This window comes from Diplodia seriata (assembly GCF_021436955.1).
Source record: "Diplodia seriata strain FDS-637 chromosome Unknown scaffold_9, whole genome shotgun sequence".
NCBI lineage: Eukaryota > Fungi > Ascomycota > Dothideomycetes > Botryosphaeriales > Botryosphaeriaceae > Diplodia > Diplodia seriata.
The window spans coordinates 269,913-284,765 of record NW_027117316.1 but is presented as its reverse complement, the minus strand read 5'-3'; the positions used below and the strand labels follow the sequence as shown (position 1 = coordinate 284,765).

The window sequence follows — 14,853 nt, the reverse complement described above, 5'->3', positions numbered from 1 at the left end:
GGTTGCCGGCGTCGGTCGAGCGGCGTCCGGGCCTTTGTGTCGAAGTCGTCCTCAAAGACGTCGGGGTGCCAGGCGGGGCGGGGTCGACGAGGAGGAGCAGGGGCGTCCCCAAGAGTTGCCGTCTTCATTGTGCTTGTGGTGCTCCAGGAAGGGACGGGGTGCGAGGTGAAGGACCACGAGTTAGGCGCGCGCGTTTGATGGAAGGTGCCCGGCCACGGGCTTGGGCGCGTCGTGCGCTGCTGTGCGCGTTGCAGAAGCCGTTGTCGGACAACTGGTGCGGCTGCTGGATTGGATTTTCCAGTACTCTGCCGGGCTGTGCAGGGACGGGAGCCGTCGGCGTCGCTGATGTTAACGGTGCCCGGGCTGGCGGCTTGCGTGATGAACACCATCGACGGCAACCCGCAGCTGAGGGCTTAGCGTGTTGGCGAACCGGGGTTTCAGGCCTTTGAGGACAAAGAGCCGCCGCCTCATAGGCTTCGGGGATGATGCCGTGGAGTGAGATGCAGTTGAGGGCGGTGTGGAGTTTGTCGCTGAGAAGTATTGCTGCAGGACTGTTGAGGAATTATTCTCTACAGTGTGAGCTTTTTCGCCGCTTAAAAAGTCGAACACAGTCACGAATTTTCTTTCATCTCGATGGCTCTTGCCAGTGCAGAGACGATGAAAGTCACTAGCAGATTTGATGGTGAAGCAGGATGATCGATAGGTGAAGGCTGCTGGTAGTGCTTTATAGCACCACCTGGTAGCAAACTACGCTAGCCCTAATCGGTCTACATGGAGCAAACAACCCGCCGTAGCCTCACAAAGGGAGGGCTGCCTGGCCTGCCGGTCAAGATTCGAGAAAAGAGAATTCAATATGACCCAATTATTTCTTTTCCTTTGAAACTTCAACCGCTACTCTTCACACTCCGCCCATACCAGCATGCTGCACCACCCACTCCCGCATCCTCAAAACCCCAGCCCCCTCTCATACCGCGCCGCCGCCTCCCCAATCGGCTGCACCAACGTCCAACTCTCCTTCCCCCTCCCGACCTCCTGCACGCCATTCACCAAAAACAGCGGCACCCTCCCATCATCCCCCTCATCAAAAAACAGCTTCGGTCTCTCCCTCCGATACAACTCCACCGCCGTCCCATCATCAAACGCCACGGTGGTGTTGTACGCCAGCGTCCTGTCGTTGAACACCCACGGCCCTTCCAGCTCGCGCGCGTACAGGTGCCCGCCGACGCGCGGCCCCTTTTCGCCGCGCTCCTCGACGTCGACCATGTAGTGCACGAGGAGGTGCCAGTGGCCGCGCGCGTCGCGCCAGAGGAACGGGTCTTCGGTCCACGGCTGCGCGCCGGGGGCGGGCTGGAAGACGGTCGGGGCGTACGAGGCGTCGTAGCGGGCGGCGAGGTGGACGATGTTGTCTTCGACGGCGAGGGCGATCGCATGCCCCGACGACAGCGGCCACGGCGCGGGGTTGGTGGCGTTGGTGAGGATCTGCCTGCTGGATGTCCACGCGCGCAGGTCGGGGGAGGTGGAGAGCGAGATGTTGTTCGGCGCGATGGTCTGGTGCTTGCACGTGTCCGGCAAAGGGTAGTCGTCGGCGCCGATGTGGAACAGGAGGTACAGCTGGTCCGCCGCGCTCCACACGACCGTCGGGTTGTGCGTGAAGGCGGCTTTGACGTCCTGCGCCCAGAAATACGGCCCGCGCGGCCCCGTCGTCGACTCGGCGCGGATGATGGTGCTGAAGGGCTTCCAGCCGCTGAGCCCGCAGCCGTGCGAGAACTGCGAGGTGATGAGGTGGAAGGTGGTGGGCGAGTGGCGGTCGCGCACGATCTGGCCGCCCCAGGACGAGTTGCCGGCGGTGCCGCCGCTGAGGGGTGAGGTCGAGGCGTTGGCGAAGGTGTGGTTGTAGCCGGTGCCTTTGGTGGCGGGGCGGAGGTCGAGTTCGCCGCAGTCGGTGGAGCGCCAGCCCGGGTCGCAGAGGCATGTAGAGTTGGAGCAGACGCCGTTCAGGCTGCAGTCGTCATCTGTGGTGCATGATCTTGCTACTAATGGAAACAGAAATACTGAAAGTAAAACTAGTATTTTTGGTAGTGAATACATTTGGCTGTAGTGTGGACTTGACATATAGCTGGTAGTCTTATGCGGGCTTTAAGGAGAAGCTATTGGTTTCTCACTGACTGATGTCATCTAGCATCTCGTGAGAAAGCATGCCGAATTGTGCATAAGCGAAGACACAATCTTTCAATTTATCCGTCTTCCTTGTATACTTCCCCGCAACCCCCTTCTCGCTTACCGCAATAGGCAGTCCGGCTACGTCGATCAACCGCCCCCGCAATGATCCAAGCTCAGCCAGCACGATTAATATGATAACAATTGACAGACTTTTCCGTTTCTATCCTGATGTGCCTACACGCATGGGTATATACTCTCATAACCGAGCCCAATCATATATAAGCGAGAGAATCACGCCATTAGAGGCTCTGCATCGGCACAACCATGAGGATGTACATCGCGCTGGACAATCAGGCTCCTGGAATCGAAAGTCAAGTGTAAGGGAAGCTGCACCGTACCTTACCCAATTAATTCCTAGTATCAACAATCGCTGCAAAACAGTTATCTCTTATCATATTCTATGCCCATGCGCCAACCAAACTCATCCCGAAAGCGCCCAGAAACACAAGCAAGCAGGCGTAAGCTCTACGCTTGCCTCGCAGGACGCGCCAGCTCTCATCACTTAGAAAATCCTCTGCCATCAGCTCAACTAGTGATGCATATATGAGCAGACCGGCAGAAATGGCGTTCATTATGCCAACTACCAGGAGACCGACCTCCGAGTCTGGGCTGTAGAGTGTGTGGAGACCCAGCCCAATAGCCTGTCCGACCGGTGTCCTGCATGCAATATCAGCAAGGCTGCTACAGCTCTATGCAAGCACAAATAACTCACGTGCATCCATATGCCAAGGACATCATCCAAGGCTGAACAGCCTTGCGCTCCCACTTCAACGCCGCAATTCTGGACCCCAAAGCTAGCCCCTCGAATGTCTCTACGCGAACATTAGCCAAACACCAGTCCCAGATGCCGCAGAAGGCACCACTTACGATGAAAGATGATCGCAATCAGCAGAATGATGAATTCCTTCCCAACCGACACGCTCAACGCCATACCGATGAAGACGCTGTGGAACAGAATCCCCATCTCGAGCAACATGCACTGCAGCAATGCCTTCTTATGCTCCTGCTCCGGCGTCAACGGCACGACCCCTCCCTTCACCGCGCCCTGCCGACTCTCCAGCCCTCCCTCCACACTCTCTTCTCCCCGCATCCCCACCTGTTCGCCCCGCTGCTGCTGCTGCTGCTCGCGTCCCCCACTCAAGTCCGTCAAGCGGCGGCCAACGCTACCCGACCTTCCCTTTAGGGCCCCCAGATTCCTCAAATGCAGCTCCCCTCCCTGCACCTCTTCCTCCCCCTCCCTCTCCTCTGGGCGACTGGACCCCCCACCATCACCCCCCTCCTCCCCTCCCGCTTCCACGCCACCACCAGTACCACCCCCCACCTCCCCCTCTTCCACGCCACCACCATGCCCGGCACCCCCCGGCGCAACCACCACCATCTCCACCCCCGCCACCCCCAACACCGCCCCCAACACAATCGCGCCGGGCATCGCCGCGTATTTCTCCGTCCAGAAACCCCCCAAGCACGGATCCCCCAGCGCCGCGAACGCCGTCGGCAGCAGGTGCACGAAGGCGGTGGCGAGCAGGACGCCGGTGCCGAAGTGACGGGCGGTGAAGAGGAGGGTGGTCGTGCATTTTCGAGGACGTTTGGGGGTATTGGAGAGCCTTTTGGAGAGCGTGAGGGCCAGGAGGGGGGAGGCGCAGGAGAGGGTTGAGACGAGGAGGATGATGAAGAGGGAGGCGACGTGGAGGGGGGTGTTGTAGGGGGGGTTGGGGTTGCTGTTGCGGGAGGGGGTGGCGCAGGGGGGCATGGTTGTTGGGGTGGTGGTGGGAGTCGTGGTGATCGGTGGAGGGAGGGTGGGGTTGGCGGCGGCGGCGGCGTTTGTTGTGCCTTTGCTCTACCATATGCGAGCAGGTGGGCATCGGTCAAGGGGGAGAAAAAAACAGCGAGGTTGTGGAGAGATATACGGGTAGATCTGGGGGGGGGGGGGGGGGGGGGGGGGAAACCGACCTGATGGTGGTGGGTGAGGAACCTCGAAGCACGGGACCAAAACACAACAATCAGCCGAGGATGTACTGTGTTATATATAAACGCTGCCGGGACCGGCAAGAAAAGTGAGCGGGAGAGCGGGTTCCAAGACGCAGTGCAGCGCCGCCGCAAGCCCGGGTGCCAAGCGCCAAGGCCGTGTGGAGAGGCCTCTATGCCAATGAAAGAATCGATCGGATGGGCCGCACACGCGGGAATCGGCGAGACGGACTTGGCGCCAATGTCTCGCTTCCCACGTGGAGACACCTTGATGACGGCTCTTATGTAAGAAGTATTGCTGTTTGCTAAGTTTGGTGAGCTGTTTAAGCAGAGTTTGACTGTGCACTTCATGTTGTCGAGTTTAAAGTGGACGGGACCTGCGTAGATTGATGTTTGTGAATACTGGTGGTGATATCTCAGATCCTACAAGGAGATGCTAATACAGTTTCGTCGTTAGAGTTATCCACCATGCCAACATACCGCTATTTAACGATTGTCTCACTTGAGATTGTCCTTGTAAAGATAAATACGCAAAAGCACGTTGATCTGCAACATTCATTCTCATGTTCTTCCCTCAACCTGCTCAAAATCCGCTTTTACAGTAGTGACGTCGTCATATACGACTGAATACAACCTTTCTCTCTTGACACCCCAAGCATTCAAAACCTCATCGCTCAGTTCCACGGGCTCAGGATAGCTACACCACGTAACAGTGCGAACACCTTCAAATCGATCGAGAAGACAACTCGAGATATGTTCGGGCTGCCCTTTCTCGCGGCGCATGCTCACCCTCAGCCGCCGGATGACAGGCATTCGCCGAGCCGCATGCCCTAGGGCAGCGTACACGGCATTGAGCTTCTCGTACCTGACCGCGCCATGGGCCACGTCATCTACCGGCTCTATCACGCCGCGTTTGGTCGTTCTCATTCCACGTCCGTCCGGGGGCTCGTTCTCGAACCAATCTCCTGATGAGCGTCAGTCAGCAGAGTTTCCCGACACAACCGAGGGGCTATCACGACGCGCCATAAGCATCCACCGGTTCAAACTCGAGCTCGAGCCCTTCCAGGTTCGGCCACGAAAGGATTGCGTCCTCTTTAGAACTGCCAGGCCAGAAGATCGAGGGAGAGATGGTGAGACCGCGCAAAGACAGGTAGCGCAGCCGTGTCGACAGATCTCGCAATCCGACACAGAGGCGATCCGGACTCGACGGCGCCACTCCGTCAAGAGTATTCATGCCGCGGCTCCAGAATGAGGAGTCGATGGAAACCCGTCGGCACGTGCGGGGGATCATGTGCATGTTCTCTCCCATCTCTTCAGTGAAGATGGTTAGTAGCGATCAAGACTCTGGGGAGAACAGCAGACCTTTGCGGTACTCTTGGCGCCGACGGGCATCTACGGTAGAGTGTTCGTCCAGGAAAAACTCCAGGCTGGCGAGCCCGTCCATGGCCGCCACCAGGTGCATCAGCGACGCCGGCCATAAACGCAAGTGCGCGTCGATGTTCGAAACAACACACAGCTTTGGCAACGGGCGATCACCCACGATGCTCAGCACGGCATCGTCTTCTGGTGGATGATAGCCCCGAAACGACACGGGCAATTTTTGTACGGGGAGACCGCCGTGAGGCTCGTGACGAAGCTCCAGCGCAAGTGGTTTGCCGGTCGCGGGCCATGCGGCCAGGATGCGCAGGAAATTGCGCAACGATCGGGAGAAGGACAGATCGTTGGCTGCGGAGCCGGCGTCTGTTCGAGCCTTGGGCGTGCGCAGGCCGTAGGGGTGGGTGGCGGTGAAACGGAGGCGGCGCACGAGCGCCCGGCGGCGCCCGCCGTCGCGGTCCATCATCTGCTTGAAGCTGTCCGTGGTGTTGTACTCGCCGTGCTTGCTTTTGGCGAGGTCGGGCGCGGTGACGTGCATTTGCTGGAATGTGGTGCGCTCGATGATGCGGTTCCATGCTTGGCTGATTCCGGCGTACCGGCAGAGCTTTGGTTCGTAATAAATCCATCCATTTGACGTGATTTGAGTGAGGAGCAGCTTGAGCTCCTCTACTATCAGAATCTTGATGTCATCGGGAAAGTCTCCCATGGTGGATATGGAGAAGTGTGTCGGAAAAGAGGTAGGTTGGAGTGTTTGCCCCTTTAATTGGTCTTAGCTGATATAGGGTATCGGGTTGCCTTTTTTGTTTTGACGTTACAAGAGAGATGGAAAGGTGTGAGTCACTGGATGGGAAGTGGGGGCAAGGCGGTGTGTTTCTTTTTTCTTCTTTTTTACGTGTGCTGAAAAGAAGCTAAGCGATAGTAGGAAAAGAGACGTGCGCTTTACCTAAAATATACACATCAAATGATGGAGTTAACACGTTCTTCGGGTATGGCCTCTTAGATATGAAGGACTTTTGTTCAACAGTAAGGTAAGTAGTCGCAGCGGTTTTCCTTACTGGTACTACTCTATATTGCTTCCTACGTAACACTACGTAATGCTTTTGTAATTAGATATTTCTGTAAGAAATCTAGCAAGTGTAGTCAATACTAAAGACTAGCTATGTTAATTGTTTCGTTCCCTCATTCACCGTTTAACAGCTTGTTTCTGACGCGAGAAGATGCTTCTTCATACCGCTTTCATCATAAGAAAGCTGGTTGTATCCTTATACGTAGAGGTTTCAATTTCTCACACTAAAGCAGCGCATGTTGTTGGTTTCACAAGATGCGGGGCAGCCTTTTTCGTCACAAGCCCAACAGTAGCGGCGTCGCACGTCTCAACGACTGCGAAGAAAAGCCCGTAGTCTCGGGCTACACGTTTACTGGGCAATTTCGGGGCCCTGAACGTCAATCACATGGTCAAACTGGGGGCATCAGCACTAATGCATGTGCCAAATACGTGATTTTCGCTATTCGTCCATTCCCATCAATTTGCAAAACTGATCCTTGGAGATCCTGATGAGGAGCACGAGGGGTAACACACATCAGTACGATTGTGTCACTTTGCTGAAATGTATACTCTGCACAATGACCTATGTGGCAAACGCCAGAGTTGATAAACAGAGACTGACTACCTTTACGGCCGCGGATACCGTTTCTCGGATGATCCAAAGATGAAGCTCAGTCTGTACCGTCCCATTCATATGGACGCCGAATCCATCATTCCATTCCGGCATTTTCCTATATACGTGCAGTTGTTTCGACGTTATCCGTTCGTGAGTACGACTTTAAAAGCATTTCTTATGAATTGATGGGGTCTAGTTCTATAATGAAGCGCTTGAGTCCGGATGCAGAGCTGTGGCGCTTGTTCCGGCTCGATTCGCGAACACGCAGAAGGAAAATCAAGGAAGATGCTCGTCTGGATGTTCCAAAGTCGCAGACCACAGTCTTTCACGAGCTACTGACGAGCGGTCTGCCGGAGTCTGAGAAGGGTGTTGAAAGAACGGGCATGGAAGCACAAGCGTTAGTTGGCGCAGGCGTGGAGACTGTCACATGGAGTAAGACTCTCTTTCCGATTTCTGCAGCAGTTTCGACGCGTCTCGTTAGTAACTCTCTGTCCAGGTCTTTCCCTCGCCATGTTCTATCTCTTGTCCGCCCCAGAGACAATGGGTAAACTGCGCGTTGAGCTCGAAGCTGCCATTCCAACCGCCAGTCCAAGCGCAATGCCGCCATGGACGACGCTTGAGCAGCTGCCGTACTTAAACGCCTGCGTTCACGTAAGTTTCCGTCTCAGCTATGGCATTCCATCACGTCTCGCGCGCAGCTCCCCGGACGAGCCGATCGTCTACAAAGGGCCTGATGTGACGTAGACTATTCCTCCGCGCTACACGGTCGGGATGTCGGCTTACCAGATCCACCACGATGAGGCGCTGTTCCCCGAGAGTAGGAAGTATCAACCGGAGAGGTGGCTGGACGGGAGCGGGAAGAGGGATAGGTATCTGGACCCGTACCTTTTGAGCTTCTCCAAGGGATCGAGGCAGTTTTTGGGGATGAAGTGAGTATAAGAATCCTCTTCTGCGTATCGTTACTACTCTGACTGCTACCAATTATAGTCTGGCCTACGCAGAGTTGTTTACCCTCTTGGCTATGCTGATCCGCTGCTACGGTCACCACCTTGAACTGTTTGAGACGACCGCCGAGGACGTAGACTTCCATCATGATGCTATAATCCCGGCAGTCAAGCCCGGAAGCAAAGGGATTCGAGTTTTGGTGAAGTGAGAGGAGCTGGTATTTGATGAACCTGCCAGCGACATGTTCCGTTTTGAAAGTTCAGATTGACAGCAACGCTATTTTCTGAAACCGCCGAAATAATAAGGAAAGACACTTGTATGCTTTTTCATTTCCGTCGACAGCCGTGGAGACCTTGTTATCTAATACGTAGAGACATGTAGAAACTCTACTTGCTCACAAGATGCTCCTAATGAAATTTGCGTCCAATGACCTTACATTTTCGGGCGTCCTTTGTCATCCACATCCAAGCCCTACATTCCACCGACCCACTCCAAGGCTCCATCAAGGCCTCCCATCCACCTCAGAACTTCTCGACCAACCAATCATACAGCGCCTTACCCACCTCATCCGGCTTTTCCATCGTACACCAATGCCCCGAATCAATAACCTTGACCGTCAAATCCGGCAACAACCCCGCCTTCCGATTCTCCTCCACCAGGTCCATCGTACACACCTCATCCTGCTCACAACCCAGAAAAAACGCCGGTACCGTCACCTTCACGCGTTCCGGCGGCAACGTCCTCTCGACCTCGTACTGATGACCGCCGACCATGGCGCGATACGGCCCCAGCGCCCCATCCAGCCCGCCGCCGCCCTCCTCCAACTCCGCGAACCACTCCTCCTTCCACCCGCGCCCGGGTTTCGCATACTCCCTCAACTCGACGCGGCCGTCCCGCTCCAGAAACGCCCTCATCGCGCCCCTCGTGCAAAACATCTCCCGCATCCAATGCCCCCCGCGGTCATCCCCATGCAACACGCCCCAAAAACTCTCCAAATGCTTATCCAGCACTTGCGCCCCGTCGTCCGCCGCGAAGAGCTCCCAGTACGCGAACCTTGGCCACCCCGTCGCTTGCTCCGTCGCGGCGTTCAGTGCCGCGACGTCGAAAGGCGCGGCAGCGCCGCCGTCGTCGTTGGGCCCGACGTTGATCGGAGGCGCCATGTAGCCGACGTTGAGCAACCCGAGCCCGCAAAGCAGCTGCGGCTGCCACAGCCACAGGCGCTGCGCGGCGTACGACCCCCAGTCGTGCCCGATGGCGACCACGCTGTTGATAGACTCGGCGGCGAGCAGGGCGGCGAGGTCGGCGGAGAGGGCGTGGGAGTTGTAGTCGGCGGGGTTGGTGGGTTTGGAGGAGGTGCCTGAGCCGAGGCTGGGGATCACGGGGGGGTTAGTGTGGGGGCGGCTTGGGAGGAAAGGGAGGGGGCGAGACGAGACGCACAGGTCTGGGATGATGATGCGGTTGGGGAGGCGGTGGAGGTGTGGGACCACTTTTTTCCAGAGCTGCGCCGTGTCTGGGAAGCCGTGGAGGAGGAAGATGGTGGGGGTGGAGGCGGAGGCGGGTTTGGTCGGGGCGGAGTCGTAGTAGGTGTAGGTTAGGGAGCGGGCGGAGGTGAAGCTTTTCTTGGTGAAGCTGTCCATGGTTGCGGTGTGGATGAGTGTTGCTGTGAAGGTGGTCAGCGGCGGGGCAGTGGGTGAAGTGTGGTCTTATATATTATACTTTGTTCCGCCATGCTTGGCCGTAAAGCTGCAGGCCGTGTGGGGTAGGTGGCAGGCATTGCGGCGAGTCAGGACGTAGCCAGCTGTCTTGGCCGGCCTGTTCTGTTCAACACCGTGGAAACTCCGTAGTCCGGGATGCTTGCAGTTAACACCGCATAATTGACTGGCCAATCATAGTCAATCAAGCGGAATGCAGCATGTATGCGGTGTTGGCAAGCCAACTGCCAAGGCTACGGAGTACTTACGGCGTCTGTACGGTGTTGAACAGGGCCCACTAGAGTAGGTATTAAAGCGGGACGGTGGACTCATGGCCCACCTAGTAGCATTATGCCTCGATTGTTCCAAACATTGTGAAGTGATAAAACGAGTAGGTAGACCGAGTGCTTCCTTTCCAGCTGCACCCAAGAACCGCCAGGTAGGCTCGGCGTGCGGGAGTTCTAATTGGTTGATCCCATCTCCATAGGTGATTTCGTAGCATCATGCTAGCCTCCAGCTTGAGACAATAGTACACTCTGCCGACCCGACCCCTTCCATCCAACAGCAGCACACAACCCCCTAATGCACATACCTGAACCTCACCACCGCCTCGCCCCCCGCCCTCCCCTCCCTCGCCCCCGCAATGCCCCTCCTATGCCCGGCCACCACCCCCTCCTCCCTCTCCTCCCTCTCAAACCTCTCATTCTCCCTCCGCAAATGCCACTTAATCGCCACCGCCACGCCCGCCGTGACAACACACGCTCCGCTCATCACCCCGCCGCCAGCATAATACCGCGGCTTCTGACTATCCGGAAACATGAAACTGGTGTAAAAATGCGCGACCCCCGCGCCCATGATATTCACCACCGCCAGCGCCGCCGCGCGCTTCGCCCGCGGCCGCGGCAGGCTCGCCGACACCCACGCCACGCACAGGTTGTACGGCGCGTACGCGCCCGCCGTCATCAGGAACATGGCGACGTACCTTGCGGCCGTGCCGGGGGCGAAAATCGCCAGCAGGTTGCCGACGAGGGCGACGGACGTGCAGAGGGCGATGTGCGCGCCCCGCTCGCCTCGCGCGGCGGCGTGCAGGGATACGAAAATGCTGGCGACGAAGGCGAAGAGGTAGGGGGGTGCGGTGAGGAGGAGCGTGGTGGTGCGGGGGTAGCCGAGGGTGCTGACGATGGAGGGGAAGAAGTTGTTGAAGGATTGCGCGGTGATGAGGGACATTTGTTGGAGTGTGAAGGCGTAGAGTTTGGGGTCGAGCAGCGCGCGCTGCAGCCCCCACAGCACGCTTTCGGGGTCGGTGTCGGGGATGCCGGCGTTTTCGGCGCGGATGCGGTGCTCGGCCAGGGCTTGGTGGGGCGGGGGTAGCCAGCGGTGGGGCGATTGGAGAGGGTAGTCGGGGAGGAGGGGCATGGCGAGGAGCGCGATGATGACGGTCGTGGAGCCTTCGATTATGAAGAGCCATTCCCACGAGGGCCGGCCGGCTGCGCCTTCCATGCGGGAGGTGACTGGGAGTTGGTGTCAGCGTGTGTTTTGGCTGGGTCGGTTTGTTCGGTTCGCTTACTGCCTGCGGCGATGAGGCCGGAGAAGGCGGTTGCTAGCATGTTGCCGCCGTAGAGGATGGCGACTCGTACCGGCAGCTCTGTGCGCTTGTACCAGCAAGACATCAGGACAAATACGGCAGGAAGGAACGGAGCTGAGTGGTCAGTTGGACGCGTCATCGTGTTTGAGTCTGGTAGTTGCTTACCCTCTACGAGACCAAGAATTGTCCTGGTGACGGCAAGACTTGCGAAGTCTTTGGTAAAGCCCTGGCACATAGACACCGCGCCCCATGCAGATGTGATGCCGCATATGTAAAGTGATGGCCTGACCTTGCCGATGATGAGATTGGACGGGACCTGCGTGATGACATCTGATGACGTGTTCGTTAATGCCGAGACAGGTTGGAAGCAATGAAGATCACTCACAGCCCACGTAGAACAACAGCAGGCATGTATTGTACTGGTTGTTGGTCAAGTTGAGTGTCTCAGTGATGCCCACTATCTTCGCGCTAGCGATGTTGTTTCGGTCTCTGGAGCGCGTCAGTATTTCTACGTCTTCTACTTCCTGAGAAGGAGACGGACATGATATTGAGCAGAAACAAAAGCAACACGACTGGTAACAGCGTGAAGTCAAGGCGCCGAACGAGGCTCCTCTCAAGCCGACGGAGCTCGTCCGGGCCCAGAGTTGCAAGACATTCCGGCAGCGGCAAGTCATCCGGCGCTGGTGCCGCAAGTCCGATTTTCTCGATAGCCTCGACGGAGTTGGCTTTTGCTTGCTGCATCTTGGCTTGGGGTATGGGGCTCGCACCGGAGCCTTTCTTTGGTTGCGAATAGTGACGGAAACCACGAAACAGAAGGACACGTCCTTGGCTCAAGATACCGGTAGAAATCGCCTATTTATTACAGTGGCGGCTACAGCTCGGGATGAAATGCGGAGAAGCCGTTAATCAATGATCGCCTGACAATGCGGGGAAAGCCCAATCCCCAGGTATCCACCCCGGGTGCACCCTACGGGGATGAGAGCTGCAAGGTGGAACATGCCCACTCTAGCAAGATCGCCGTCGGACAAATATCCGCTACAAGAACGAAACAAGTAGGCATCCACGATCGAACATATCCGTCCGTAGAGACACCGACAGCACACCAAGAGACCAAATTGAAAAAGAGATAGAGATTATATTTACGAAAAGAAGCCAAGCGCCATCACCCAAACACCTCGGTGATGAAATGATACTCGACGCGACTCCCATCCGCGCGGCCCCTCGCCGTCAACGCCCTGCAGCGATCCGCCAAAATCTCGCCGACGACGGGTGCCCCGCAAAAGAACACGCCAACCTTCAACCTGGCGCCGCCCCCGCCCACCCCAGCACCACAACCGCCATCCATCCACCCACTGCCCTTCCCCTTCTCCCCCTCCTCCCTCCCCTCGACCTCCCTCGCCGCCAAACTCGTGCGATACCTCTTCATATCATCATAATGCTCGTCCAAGATGGCCACGAAATCCGGCCTGCCGAACCGGGTCGGGCTCACCAGCCCGGTGAGGGGGCTGACGGAGGGCCGGTGCGCGGGGCGGCGGTGCTTCTCGAGCAGCCAGCGGTAGACGTGCACGGCCAGGTCGTCGCGGCGCTGGGTGACGTGCGTGTTGATGCGGATGTCGAGGTCGAGCGCCGTGTTGCGCGTCGACGAGCGCCGCCGGTGCCACTTTTGCGAGCGCGAGATGCGGTTGAGCAGGTCGCTGAACCAGAGCAGGTAGTTGCGGTCGCGCACGATCCAGTGGAAGTCGCAGCGGCGGTAGTCGGGGGCGAAGGAGGAAGTGGAGGAGGAAGATGGGCAGGTGAAGGGGTTGAGGTGTTTGGACTTGGCTTTCTTTTCGTTGGCGGGCGAGGAGGTGGTGGTGGTGGATGAGGAGGAGGCGAGCGAGGCGTCCGAGGTCGAGTTTTTGAGCGACGGCGACGGCTTGTTGTTGTTGTTGTTGTTGTTGTTGTCGCCGCCCTCGACGCTGGGCGAGCAGCCGTGGACGCGGTCGTTGCGGGCCTGCAGGTCGGCCAGGATGCCGGAGAAGGAGGTGACGCCGATGCCGGCGCCGACGACGATGGTGTGGCTGAAGTCGTAGAAGCGCTGGGCGGGGGCGCCAAAGGGCCCGTTGATGCCGATTTGGATGTCGGCGGGCTTGCCGTTGGCGGCGGCCAGCTCGCGCAGCCGGCGCGTCCAGTTGCCGTCCGTCTTGATGTGCAGCTGGAACTCGCGCCCGATGCAGACGGACACGGTGAAGGGGTGCCACTGCCACCGGCTGAGCGCGGGCACCTGCAGGAACACGTACTTGCCCGCCCGGTACTTCCAGATGCGCTCGGCCGGCACTTTGGCCTTGATCTCGACCGTCTCGCCGTCGAGGATCTTGATGGTGGCCGGGATGTGCAGGAAGCCGGCCGTCACGCGCGTCACTCTCTCGACGAGGATGAGGAGGGTGGGGAAGGCGAGGAAGTAGCCGAGCATGGGCCATTGCAGGAGAGAGGCTGTCCCGTGGGCCATAAGGAGCCCGATGATGGGGTACATGAGCAAGTGGCTGAGCTGGAAGACGTCGTAGTTCCACCGCCGCACCGCGGGCATGCTGCAGAGCGCAAGCGTCCAGAACAGTCCGAGCGCCGTCATGCCGCTCCAGCCCGGGAGAGATGAGGCATAAGCTTTGTATGGCTGTCCGTAGGCCTTGGGTCCGAGCAGGGCGGCGACGTGCGGCTGGCTTTCGGGGGAAGAGCCGTACACAAAAGTCCCCGTCAGATGGCCAATTCCGTGGAGTGTTGACAGCACAAGAGCCACGCAGGCAATCTTGATGTGGAACTCTTGGGACAGATCCCAGTTGATGAAGCGAGAGAGGTAGTATGATTTGCGGAGGAAGGTGGAAAAGTACCGGCTCATGCTGAGGATGAGAAAGAAGAAGGTCGGGCAAAGTGCGCCGGCGCATGCCTTTGCCAGCACGACGCCCCACCCGAACGCCTCGCGGTATTGGACAACTGTGATGTACTTGACCAGCTGCCATGTCCCGAAGACGACCTGCAGGCCGACGACCAAGGCGATGAAGAGGATCTCGGGGCCGTGCACCGCCCAGTAGGCACGCATGCGCCTCCACACCGACATGCTGTGCACGTAGTCCTTCTCCTCCTGCTCATCTTTCTTGGACTGCTCCAGAGACGGGATCTGCCAGTCCTGCATCCGCAGAGCTAGTTCGGCCCGGGGAATGCGGTCCTCGTCGGACCCGACGATTTTGCGAAGGAAACGATGCCGGTCCTGGTCTTCTTTGGTGCCGTGACTGACGCCGTCGGCCTGTGGTTGGCGAGCAAGCTCGTCGTGGGCTTGGTCGAGCTTGAGCTCTACTTCCCGGTAGTCGATTGTTCCGTCCCCATGGTGGTCGAGCCCGTCCAGGAATTGGTCGATCTCTTTGTCGGTGAGGAATGCCAT

The 14,853-nt window shown here is 57.9% G+C and overlaps 5 protein-coding genes across 5 annotated transcripts; 1 reads left to right on the top strand and 4 right to left on the bottom strand.

The window, feature by feature from the left end:
* Positions 1 to 945: 945 nt before the first annotated feature.
* SLS55_008508 (uncharacterized protein) lies at positions 946 to 2,112 on the bottom strand (the record flags this gene model as incomplete). The annotated part of the gene is made up of 2 exons (XM_066779916.1): positions 946 to 2,012; positions 2,106 to 2,112. 2 exons carry the CDS (start codon positions 2,110 to 2,112, stop codon positions 946 to 948), a joined length of 1,074 nt encoding a protein of 357 aa, XP_066629145.1.
* Positions 2,113 to 5,521: 3,409 nt separating this feature from the next.
* On the bottom strand, positions 5,522 to 6,265 carry SLS55_008507 (uncharacterized protein; the record flags this gene model as incomplete). Its single annotated transcript, XM_066779915.1, has 1 exon — positions 5,522 to 6,265. One exon carries the CDS (start codon positions 6,263 to 6,265, stop codon positions 5,522 to 5,524), a length of 744 nt encoding a protein of 247 aa, XP_066629144.1.
* Positions 6,266 to 7,730: 1,465 nt separating this feature from the next.
* Positions 7,731 to 8,373, top strand: SLS55_008506 (uncharacterized protein; the record flags this gene model as incomplete). Its single annotated transcript, XM_066779914.1, has 3 exons — positions 7,731 to 7,871; positions 7,965 to 8,149; positions 8,208 to 8,373. 3 exons carry the CDS (start codon positions 7,731 to 7,733, stop codon positions 8,371 to 8,373), a joined length of 492 nt encoding a protein of 163 aa, XP_066629143.1.
* A 313-nt stretch (positions 8,374 to 8,686) lies between these two features.
* SLS55_008505 (uncharacterized protein) lies at positions 8,687 to 12,182 on the bottom strand (the record flags this gene model as incomplete). Its single annotated transcript, XM_066779913.1, has 6 exons — positions 8,687 to 9,533; positions 10,788 to 11,367; positions 11,424 to 11,555; positions 11,607 to 11,771; positions 11,827 to 11,930; positions 12,010 to 12,182. 6 exons carry the CDS (start codon positions 12,180 to 12,182, stop codon positions 8,687 to 8,689), a joined length of 2,001 nt encoding a protein of 666 aa, XP_066629142.1.
* Positions 12,183 to 12,603: 421 nt separating this feature from the next.
* SLS55_008504 (uncharacterized protein) lies at positions 12,604 to 14,853 on the bottom strand (the record flags this gene model as incomplete). Its single annotated transcript, XM_066779912.1, has 1 exon — positions 12,604 to 14,853. One exon carries the CDS (start codon positions 14,851 to 14,853, stop codon positions 12,604 to 12,606), a length of 2,250 nt encoding a protein of 749 aa, XP_066629141.1.